Below are 12,631 nucleotides of genomic sequence, written 5' to 3' on the forward strand. Positions count from 1 at the left end.
GAATACGCATCATAAGGGACCTATGTGCTTCCTAAGTTGCCAAGTATTAATTATTGTTTGATGATTGGTCTAAAACATTCAATACAACCAGTAAAAATTAACTGTCCCCTGCGAGATTCGAACCCCCGCTCGCACAAAAAGTGACATTTACCCGACGTCAGAATGGTGTCTCTGCTGACTGAGCCATCTCGCCGTATGAGAGCGATGGGAGAAAATAGCACAGTTAAGTGATCTCGGACGCTGAGCGGGGCTTCACAAAAGACGACCTTGAGATTTCGGCAGTTCGGCCACTGGCGTCATAAGAGACATCGGATTAAAGCGCATTACTCTGTGAGACATTGTTTACCTATGCTGTCATATGTCACAAGGTTCATCTCAGTATGGATTTGCGATCGCGGCAGTAAGCTGAGGCAATATTTCTGTATTCATGGATTAAATCCATCAATCGAGTTCTGATTTTGGCTCATATATCCGTAACGGGTCCTCCAGAGCAATTTTCCACCTTGTACGATGGTTATTATTTCTTTATATCTATGTTTAAAATTTGAGGTGGGATAATGGCGGCTTCTCAAGAACACCGAGGTAGGCGATCTTTTGCACCAACGAACAGAAAACTGATGGCGAAAAATAACCAATCAGAACCTCCCAAAAAAAAGAATTTGCCTAAAAACGGAACTTCGTGGTTCTGCGCAGATTTACCAGTCAGACACGACATCTTAAGGTGGAAAAAAACTCGCTGAAAGCGAATTTTAGCAATCAACACAACTTGACGTAGAGACATGATTGGCTAAAAAATACAACGGTTTTTGATACATCGGAAAATCAACCAAAAATCGGAGACTGGGCGAAACGCTCAAGGTCGCAGAGGTATAGGGAATCCCATAGCGAAAGCAACGGAACGATTCTAATATCATGGGGAACTCCGTTCCCATGACAAAATAGTGAAGTATTCCTACACTTCTGTAGGCGCTAAAATGCTCTCCGCGCTGACCGGCGACAGCATTGTGTTTGGCGCAATGCGTGAGGTATTCCTCCAGTCTTGTAGGCGCTAATATGCGGCTCGCACTGATCAGCGACCGCAATGTGTTTGGCGCAATGCGTGAGGTATTCCTACAGTCATGTAGGCGCTAATATGCTTTCCGCGCCGACTGGCGCACAGTGGATCGAGTCAATGGGAGAGGTTGGACAAAATTTGGAAATTTTAAAAGTGTATAACTCCGTTTATACAAAACTTTGAGGCTCTGCAAGTGGTTTCATTGCTTTTCTCGTGAAATTCGCTTTAAAAAGTACCCCATTAAGTTTAAAATGTGACGTATTAAACATCAAAATTTGCAGTTTCAGTCAAAAACTTCATGTCCGACCTCTCTGTTTGACTCGATCCACTGTGCAGCGTGTTGGTCATCGTGAGTGTTTCCGTGATCAAAATGGGACATCAATGCGACTGTTGAGCATTCTGGTGTGCTGAAAAAGAATGCCGCATGGGTTATCGGGTGTTGCCAAATTTACCTCGATAAATCACGAATTTTTAGGAAATTATTTTGAATATTTCTCTTCCAATTTTTCGGAGGATTTCTTTCGTAAATCCTTCGAAACAGTTTGAAAATTTCAAGGAAAAATATTCATAACTCTTTTCAATGATAAATATTTTCTGAAAAAAAATTTGGCAGCATTCGAGTACTCGTTCGGTGTTTATACGTAGCACAGCAGTATTGCCTCGATTAAAGTGTTGTAGAAAGCTTGCATTTTCAACCAATTTTGAGAAAACGCCTACGATAGCAGTTGGTTTTCGTTTTTCTAGCAAAACGGTATTATTTTACAGAAAAAGGGCAGTTCAATCGTTTTGCTACAAATATAAACAGTTGGTTTTTTTTTAAAAGCGGCGATGAAGTTACACGATTTTGAGAAGACTGTACTCGAATTAATTCCCTTTCCTCAAGTGCAGCTCGATTCTTATTCAAGTAGAAGTAAAACTTTCTGAGAGAAGATTTTACAAATTACGCAACTGGTGGATCCTCAAAATGCCCCTCTCGATGTTTAATCAACGACTAAAAGATTCAACTAAACTTTTGGAAAAGCTCTTCTAAGCGATCGCATCAAGGAGAGAGCTTTTTTATCTACTTAACCCACTCCATAAATTCAACACTTCATACCATCACACGATCAAACTCGATTTTTAGGTTTTTACAGCGGCTACAGCTGAGGTCCGTTGCTCACCTGCTGACGCAGGCCGTAAAAAGGCTTCTTTAAACCCTTTGGCCGGCCGTGAAGTAGTTTGAACATGAACCAAGTGCTCGTGAGAGGTATCCTTGGTTGCCAAATTTGTGGAAAAATGATCTAATTTTCGTTTAAAACAGAGGGTACTTAGTGAAATCTGACACTTCAGCCTCACCTGTTCCTCCGACCCCGCTTTTACGCAGCTAATTTTAACGGGTGGAATTTCACCAGCCCGTAGCGCGACAGGCGTAAAGACATAAAGTGGAGTATCAATGCGCCGTAAACACTACATGGTAACGCAAAAATTTGCGTCTAGGGGTTTGGCACATAGTTGCATAACTCGTTGTCGAAATGACAGAGGTTCGGAGGAAATGATCTTGTTTCCGTGGGGAAATGGAGTTCGGTGTGTACTTTAACTGCAAATTTGATGCACAAACTCTTCATACGGTGGCTGTCTCGCTATTTGACACCTGCCGCGCTTCGCGACGTGTCTATACACTATAGAATTTCAAGGTGTCTGTGATAATTTCATCATGTCGCTGATCGATTCTCCAACTTCTCCGATTTTACGGAAGATTTTGGCAATATTTTCGTTCATTGAAAAGAGGCAGTGCCCTCTGGCCCTCTGCGACGCCTAACCGCCACAGTGCTCGGTCCTTCCAACCCGTCAGGGAGTTGGCACTTCCTCATTTAATCTGAAACCACCTATCGCCCCTCTTTCACTGGGCATCCCCTTTGTCTCCTCATGGGAGGAACTCAATCAAGCACCTTCTTTGGCAGACTCTCTTCCGTCATCCTATTTAACATGACCGCCATTCTGCCATTGAACAAATGTAAATTGTGAACACTTATATCTTGTTCAAGAATTGATTTTATGACTTCCCGTCGTGTGATTCGTTTTCCGTGTGGAATTTTGAAGAGAAAACTCGCATCGTTGTGCTTCAATTAGACTACATTTTGCAATTTGGAGCTGTAATTTCTGGCGCAGTTTAGAAACAACGTATGAACCATTAGTTTTCTTTTGCACATACGTAAGTTTACAGATAAGCCAGAAATTATAGTTCCGAATGGCAAAATGTAGTCCGATTCATACCTTGTCAAGAGTCTCATGTCTCTTGTACTTCCAAGAAACTTATCGTCACCTTCCGCCCTAAGGATCACAAACGCCATGCGACCCTCCCAAATTTCCGTTGCCATTTTATTTTTTTACAGAAAAATTTCTGGTTGAATCTGTTTGAAAATTTCACTGAATTTTATCAGCAGCACAAAAAAAAATTCAGTGAAATTTTCGGACCGATTCGACCAACGATTTTTGTGTGAAAAAATAAAGTGGAGGCAGAAACTTTTTACACTTTTTTCTGTATAAATTAAAATTTTATCAACAACCGATTATACTTACATTACTTACTTTTTTATTATTTTTTACGCACAGTGGATATTTCGGGCAGGCCGCCCATCTTCAGGTGACTGAACTGTGTAAAAAAAATGGTTCATAGTGCCGATAAAGTTTTAAAAAAATCGTGCAGTATGCTACAACATAGTGAGAAACTTTTTAAACTTCGCATGTTACCTGTGATACTTTGGCCAAAATTTGATGATATTAAATTAGACAGTAATCATGTGGTGTTTTCAACGCAACTTGACACCATTGCAGTTGTGTCGAGTCGTAAACGCGCCGTGTTTTTGGCGGCATCCCGCGCGCGCGAGGAAGGCAGTTAACATACTTTAAGACCGGCACAATGTCAGCTCTTCGGAGGAGCTTGAAACAAAAAGCGAGCTTTCTTTCCGCCTCGCGCCCTTTTTAATTTGTATCGCGTCATTTCCTGTCCTCCGCGCTTCCGGTTTCCGGTTTCCGGTTCTCCGCCTGCCTCCCAAGAACACGCCCGAGATTTTCCTCTCTCTTTTCTCGTTCACTCGTGGATCCACCGCGAATAAACATGTATAGGGAGAGAGAATCATTTTATTTAAGAAAATAATCAGCCGATAGCTGGAGTACCTACGGGAGAGAATGGAGATGTTGCATGTGTGAGGAATTTGCGATTTGACTGTTGATTTTTATGTAAGAGTTGGCGAGAAACACGATGATGCCACTGGTTTTCTCTGAAATAAACTCCCAAGCTCCAACAAAGCTCTCAAGTTGAGGCCAGAATGGAGGGGATATTCCACGCTATCTTGAGAGTCCACCTCTACATCAAGACAAACTCTCCATACAAAGATAGGGAGCAAATACATTAGCATGGTTGCCGTGTGTTTTCGGTTTTGGAGTCTTCAAATAAAGTGACAGCCCTGTGAATGTATTTGCTCCCTATTTTTGCATTGGGAGTTTGTCTTGATGTACAGGTGCACGGAAAAAAAAATAATTGCTGATTCAGCAATTCAATTACTAAAAACAGTGAGTGCAATGTTTCAACGCAGATTATACAACAAAAAAATGCAACTTTAACCACCCCCGTGGTTAAATTAGTTTACAATGTGGTTAAAGTAGCATTTTTTTGTTGTAAAATCTGCGTTGAAACATTGCACTCACTGTTTTTAGCAATTGAATTGCTGAATCGGCAATTCTTTTTTTCCGTGTGGACTCTCAGGATAGGGTGGGATATCCCCTCCATTTTGGCCTCAACTTGAGAGCTTTTTTTTAGCTTGGGAGTTGATTTCAGAGAAAACCAATGGCACCATCGTGTTTCTCGCCAACTTTTACATAGGAATGAACGGTCAAATCACAAATTCTTCACACACGCAACATCTCCATTGCTGCAGTAAAAGTGTGCCACTCTCTGATTCGTCGGCGAGTTTTAGGATATATTGGAGCCCCAAAAGTTGACCCATTGTAACGAGGATTGAGGTTGTGGAAGTTAGGTCCATGAGGAATATTTTAGAACATACAAGCCGCAATAGGAGAGAAAAATTAACCTAATATTCATCTCATGCGAATATAAGAGATTGTGAAGCCAGAAGTGTATTTGGAACTTTCCCGATGCGCTCATCGTGATTTTTGAGCCAATTTCTGTAAGCTAATTTTTCCTCTTTTCCCTCTAGCTGAAGCTTTAACAGACCCATAATTGTAAATGGGAAATTATTCTTCTCATTTTGGCTGCGGTCGCTATCGACCTAGTTTTCAAGTTGTAACTATCTAATAAAATGTTACCGCATCAAAAAAATAAAATAAATAAAAAATAAAACAGATGTTACTCGTGGGCGAGTGGATGGAGACAAGGACACTTGAATGTGCATGGGAGTTTGCAGCGGCTGCAAATTCAAGGACGCTGCAGGAAAATAATGAAATAACGCCAGATGAGAGAGGATTATTATTTCGCAACGGGCCACCGATACCACCAATTTGTGCGCAAAAATATTTCGCAGTGCCGCTGGTGGAAGAATCCGAAGTTTTTCAATTCAGTGGCGACAATGTTAGGGACCGCAGATACTTGACACTTGACAGGTCTGCATGCACGCACAGAATAATGCGCTTTGTTAACATTTGCTCGTTTGTTATGCGGGATGCAGAGCACAAGAATTGAAGGGGCTCTGTGCTCTCGTCTTCATCTTCAAACATCGCGAATAAAACTGCAACCTTAAATACATTTAAGGCGATTCGTTACTGTTCCTGGCGTAGTCGAACTGGCGTGCGATACATCGTTTCATTTGTTTCAAAAATCTTGGCAGATTTTGAATTTTTAGCCAAAAAAAGGACGCCCCTGCGCATGCATGAGTCTAAAAAATCGCTCAAAACCAAAAAATTGGCCAAACTCAGAGAAATGAGGGCAGAATAGTTATCGATTTTTTCATTTAGTGCGATTTTTTTTTCTTACCATGATTCTGCTTTCATTTCTCTGAATTTTGCCAGTTTTTTGGTTCTGCGTAATTTTCAAGGCTCATAAGGGTATCATCCTTTTAAGCGCTCAGCCGATAGGCGGCGCTTTTTGATTTCGATTTGCCACTAGAGCTCTAGTATAGTAGGGCGCTCAAGCGATCAAATGGCGCACCAACTCATCGATGCACGAAACGCCATTTTTACTTTTTTTTTTTTGATTACCTCATTATGCCTCTGTGAATACGATTAAATGCAAATTAGCGTAAGAAATAAATAACAGTCCTAAAACTCTCTTTGCTATGCGGTTTATAGTTATCCTATAATTACTTCTGAAAGTTCAAGATTCGCGTTCTGTTTTCCGAAAACTTTTCCACCGGTGATAACCTTATTCGGAGACCTTAGTAGAATTCGCCTACATCTAGGTTATGTGTCTTTGACCTAGGTACTGGAGAGTATTTGCCATCCTTTTGCCCTTCTCTAATTGGTTCATGAGTTTTGGCGTCTTTGGCCCTCTTCTGGCTTAATAAGATCAATGTTCATTTTCTGTAGGTACATAGCCGCGATTCAGATTCAGATCAGATGACACTACTCTCCCGTATTTGCTTCTCGCGTCTCGCTTACTCCTTTGTGTTTTCATATTTCGTCCATCTCCCTCCATCCATAATTAATTCCATAATCCATCCGCCTCGTTTAAGATTGTGTTGTGAAATTTAAGATTGTGAAATTGTCTGAAATTTGAAGCATAATATTTTGGAATTATTCAAAGTATGTCGTGTCTTGTCTTCAGACTCGTTCTGCCCACCTCGTGAAGTTTGTGAAAGTTTCTGAAGTATAATGCTGTGAAATTATTTGACCAATTATCATGCTACCTCAGAGACTGTTTTAGTGTTTTTGGGTTAATTAAAGTATGTCAGGTAGGAGATCTGCCATTTGCGATACATGCAAAATGCTTCATTATACTAGTGTACCACAGTTGTTCTCAAGCACCAATTACAACACGGTTTGCATTTTTATGCTGAATAGCATAGATAAACGACTGGAGCATTTTGCGCAGCTCAAGCGCAGGGATTTGTACCTTCGTAATTGTCACCACCTCATCGCTGCAAATTATGAAAAGGACCGCTCGAGTGTATCCTTGATCATAGAATATCTGTTATTCTCAAAGCGATGTCGTCATCACATCCCTGTCAGTTCACAACTTCTAATTATTGAGTTTAACTAGGTGTCAAAAAATCTGAGATATCTGAAGTAGCAGAAAATTGTGTACTTTCAAAGTCTAAGATTTTTTGCGGCACCGACAGTTTCATAAATCTTCCTTATAACACTCTACTCTGAAACCGCTACATTCTACCTCTCACATTGCTCCATAACAAAGGTATGTGTTAGCCTTCTTATTTGTACTAAAAATTCTAGGTTTCATGACTCATTTACTCATTCACTCTCTGGTGAATTTGGTTCCGTCAGATTCATTGCAAGACACCTTATGTGTTATCTCCGCAGACCTAACACAGACATTTGAACGCTCAATGAGAGCAAAATTTCAACTGGCCTGTTGTCTACTTTTCAGTAAAGAGGGTAAATAACCTTCCTTAAGGACTCGCTTTGAGACGAATAAAACAAGGTTTCTCCATTACTTACCGTAAGACGATAATAAGTGTTCCACCAGACTATGTAGGAGATGAGGTTGAAAGTTACATCACCTCCATGTGTGAGGAAGTTTTCTTACCTACAACCTGATTTTATGACTTACAATAACAAAAGATACTGCTTTCGCCTGGCATTTTTTCATGCGTCGCATCGTCTAATAAACGGGGACCTACATTTACTTGATTCCATGAATAGGTAAAATGGCCAGAGAGAATTTCGTCGAATGATCACTACGGCCATCTCTCAGCCAGTTGGAGAACTTTTACTTACCTTTGATTAAAAAATTCATGAACCATAGAGTTTTTGGAAATTGAGTACACAATATTATTGTGAAAGATTTTTGAGGTTGAGTCTTTGTTTACATTCTCAAAGTATCAAAAGTTCTACAGTTTCATCGTGTTTCCTCCTAACTTTGTCAGCTTATGAGCAATGGCTCCTAATTTACTCAACTCCTCAGCAGGCCAAAACTCTATACCTCTACAGATACATATGAGAATCATGCGTTTCAACGAAACCTACGAGTCCTCTTATCATCACTCAGGAACCACCGATCTTTTCTGCAGGTGTCATGGACCATTCATGACAAATACTGTTGCAACCACCCTTATCCTAGGTACATATCTATGCATAGTAATTCTAGTGATCAGCTCCATACTCACAATGTAATTTCTGTAAAATACAGTTGGACGGTGGAATTACCAGACCCCGTATCTCGGTTTGCGACGTTGTAGACTTCCTTTCATACTTTCTTCTTTACACGGAAAACCAACCAACATCAATTTATAAAAACTTCTGCAATTTTTCTTCTCTGTGCAAAGAAAACTCTGTGAAAACCAAGGAGGAAAAATGATTTGTTCTCTGTCAAAAGAATAAAATGGGAGCGGAGATTTTTAAGCACCGCAAACGAGATACATGGTCTGCTAGTTTCACTGTTGACTTGTTACGATATACCTATACCTACAATATCCCTATAGATTACATTGAAGATATTACTGTCCCAGTAACAGTGACTGATTCGAATGTTATCACAGTAGAGGGTTTCAGATATTTGGGCCAGCATGGTTTATTAATTACACAGAACGTAAGTTACCTTTATAAATTAAGGCGTAGAGGCAACTTCTGCCTTTGGTTGGCCAGAAATTTCTGTAAACGCATTTAAATTCCTAAAATTTATGAGAAATTCCGAATCTACTAAATGAAAGCAAGGATTTCAGGAGAACATGATTAACAATTTGCTGTCAGAAGGAAAACTGCGGAAGGAAAGTGGGAAAGATTTTTCACTAAGGCTCAACATAATATGAGGAGGAAAAAATGAATGTAATTTCCGTTTACCCTGGTTGTAATTCTGGTATTGCAAGAATTCTCTTTCTCTATTTACGTAATTACGTATTAGATTATTGTATTGTATGAAATCCTGTTATCACGAAGACAGAGTATCATAGAGCATAAACAATAAACATAGGAAAGGTTGTGTCTGATCATGAGTCATTAGAAGGTTTTAGCGTAGTGTGCTGCAACCTAGCGGACACGTGGTGCCTTCGATTCGCGAAAAGTTACCTTCAATACTCACAATCAGTTGCAGTTAATTGATTTCGTTTATTGTCTCATCATTTACCTATTAATATTTATATTTCGTTCATTTATTTACCTAATATTTTTTACGTGTCCAATTAGGGCATCATTAAAACAATTAATTTGGCCTCGTTAAGTGATACGTTCATCTTTGATACATTTTCTTCAAATGATCTAAAAAAGTTATTTTTTTGGAGCCGTAATAGTTTTCTCTGTTTTTATGAGAAATCGAGGATTTTTTATGTATTAATATTTCGGTACTTAAGTAATGGATCATTATTTTTCTTATGGATCTTGGATTTTTTTCGGGGGGGGGGGGGAGGAAGCACAATTTTAGATGTTTTAATTATTGCAAATTTTAACATACTCAGTTAATAGGTAGTAAATTAAATCTGGAACTCATTAAAATTGCGCTCACCGCTGAGCGCTTCTCTAATACCCACGTATTAGAACTTTCCCGCTTGTTTTCACTTTTTTTTAGCATAACGGACATATCTCCAAATAGAGTTTTAAAAGAACAAATGTGTAATATTCTAGATATAAGTATACTTATTTTATTTCTCAAGTTCAGCGAACAGTCGAACATTGTATTACACAATGTCTAAAGTGTAGTAGCATTGCATATATTGGTATCTAGAGTGTAGCCAAGTGCTAGAAATAATGTAACATTTTCCGTTAAGAAAACTTACGTTTTATTAAAAAACTTTGACCGATCGAAGCTTTTCGAAGCAAGCGCTTCATCCTCAGGGTCACAAAGTATAAATCACAAAGGCCATAATTAAATTTCAGATGAGGTAACAGATTTCAGTGGTAACACTTGATAACAAATTAACAGATGTTAATTTGTAATATTTTATTTCTATAAAACTATGTTTTTTCATGGATTGGTTCTCAGTGGTTAAGTTCGAAATGAAGTTGCCTCAAACAAATCAATTAAAATTGATATTGAATTTCTGTTGCAGAAGAGGAGCTGGACGAATTCAATATTCACGTGTCGAGGTACAGGGTCGAGGAACTTGGTAAACTCACCAAAAGCACGAAATTCACGAAAAAGGAAATCCAGCTTATTTACAGAGGATTTAAACAGGTGAGTCTCACAGCGTTAATCAAATCTCACCAACATCGTAGTGTATCACTTTGATACGTGAAAATGCCAACTTTTATTGGGATGGAAATAATATTTGTTCCTACTCAAGCTTTGGAGGGACAACCAAAAATCTTGTTTGATATTTTTTAGACACCCCAATCACATACTTACTGCAAGTTCAACGGCAATCCAATATAACTTGAATATTCTCTTCTTGACAGTAAAATTGTATCCCGTAAGTTAGTGGCGTGGCGTGCTTTGCGATATATCGATTGTTATACCATTTAAACATATGGAAAAGGATCGGTAGACAGGGTGTTCGCAGCGAACACCTTAATAATCGAGTCTTTACCATACGTTTAAATGTTAGAACGTTCGATACATCGCAATTCACGCCACGCCACTGTTAAATATATTTGAGTCACTTTATTCTGCACGATACTGTTGTTCGGTTATCAAACCGTTTGTATCAAGAGCAACGCATCGTGTGCAAAAGTAGTCATTTTTGGGAGCATAATCATCAGCATCAGATATTTTTATATCCTTTCCTCCTTTGAAATGCAGTGACTTTTTTACAAGTCCATTAGAATTATTAACTAAGGGCATAGTTAATTTATTCCTCTTTACTCCCTCTTTATTCCTCCCTACTCCCGTCTTTAACAATAAATGAACCAAACAAGAGACCATATGTAAAACCTGCATTTGTCAAAAATTGTTGGATGAATTGAAAAATGCTTGTGTGCAAGTTTTGAATTTTAGTGAGTTTTGAAATATAGAATATATATTCCTCTCAACAAGGAACGACTATTTCTGGCTCATTTTTGAAAGCATCTAGCTGCTTAAGGAAACTAACAGCCTTTATTTCCCTTTGAAATAAGCCAGAATGAGTAGTTTCTGTAAATATAATCGGAAATATAATCCATTAGGTTCCTCCTATCTGTAGAGAAGCAAAAATATTCTTCCTTTCTCAAGAGACCGTCTAAAATCATGAAACAAGGAGTTTCAACACATCAGTGTTAAAAAGCACGTCTTCATCAAGGTTTATATTAGTTGAAGGTAAATTGATTTCGAAAATGAACAAAAAACAAGCAGTGAACTCCAACACAATGTGTTGATAAGGCGCGTCATTAACTCGCACATATCAACCCCTTTAGTTTTCATTTACAGAGATTTCAAAACAGGCAAACAGCACAACAAGAGAATTCACGATCCAACACTGCGAGGTCAAAGACGCACCTTGACGAGACCGTGTATTGTGAATGTAGAAAGCTATTCGATCGAATTTAAGTTTTTTGATCTGCCTCAAGCAAAATCTTATCAGATTCTTGAAGAAAAGTGCTACGGAATAATTTAAGCGAAGAAAGGAAAAATTCTGTCGAACTCCTAGAAGATAAAGTCGATTTAAAGGTTTTCTGGGGCTAAAATACCCAAATCACCGGTAGTAAAAATCCCGTTATATTATTGAAAAGAAATTGACTCGATATAAATGCAATTGCATTAAAGACGTCTTGATTTTGTTATTTTAAACGTCTTTCCATGCAAAGAAGTTCAACCATGTCGTTGCTTTATTCATTCATGAATTGAAAGTAAGCAATCTACATCCCGAAAATCTACTGATTTGCCGTAAAAAATTGCAGAAACTTGATATACCAGGTCGATGCACCCACTCGTTGAATTTACCAACCAATTTCGTGAGTGCAAATGTGTAAAAATCAATATGCTATAGTCATTTTGGGTGCATTTATTTTTCATGAAACAATAATAATTTCAATCCCGAAAAACCATCAATTTTCCGTATAAAATCGAAAAAATCAAAATATGTCGACTCCCCGACGTGAAAATTAGATTCTACGTGTGTAAATACTTATGTATCGATATGCTGAACAGAAACTATGTGTGGACACAGTCAGAAGCCCGCGGCAACATTAATTCAACAGAAAAACTGTAAAAATTAGATCGGATTTTAGCCGCTTTGCCCGCCTCTCCTCGTTACTTACAACAAACCGTTCTTATACTCATCTCAAAATTTTTCTCAGAGCTTTGGGTTATTATCAGCTTCCATTTAAACTCCGGTTCGATGGCCGAATCGGCTGCCAAAAAAGCAAGCCACTGTTGAAGGGTTCTATGAGAAATTCGTGATATTATCGGCTCTCAGGAAATCACCCCATGGCTAAAATTGGTGGTATAAATGTTTAAGTTCTTAAAATAATCGTATTCAAGAAACTAAGGAATTAAACTATGGAGTCAATTTCTTTTTAATAATATAACGGGATTTACTACCGGTGATTTAGCTATTATAG

At 38.6% G+C, this 12,631-nt stretch overlaps 1 protein-coding gene across 1 annotated transcript in view; it reads left to right on the forward strand.

Annotated features, from left to right (window-relative positions):
- Positions 1–12,631, forward strand: part of LOC109037734 (A-type potassium channel modulatory protein KCNIP1) — a 419,699-nt gene that overhangs the window by 378,890 nt on the left and 28,178 nt on the right. Inside the window, exon 2 of the mRNA XM_019052540.2 lies at positions 10,207–10,331. Within this exon, the coding sequence (XP_018908085.1) occupies positions 10,207–10,331 (125 nt within the window). The remainder of the gene's footprint in view (positions 1–10,206; positions 10,332–12,631) is intronic.

This window comes from Bemisia tabaci, chromosome 9 (genome assembly GCF_918797505.1).
Source record: "Bemisia tabaci chromosome 9, PGI_BMITA_v3".
NCBI lineage: Eukaryota > Metazoa > Arthropoda > Insecta > Hemiptera > Aleyrodidae > Bemisia > Bemisia tabaci.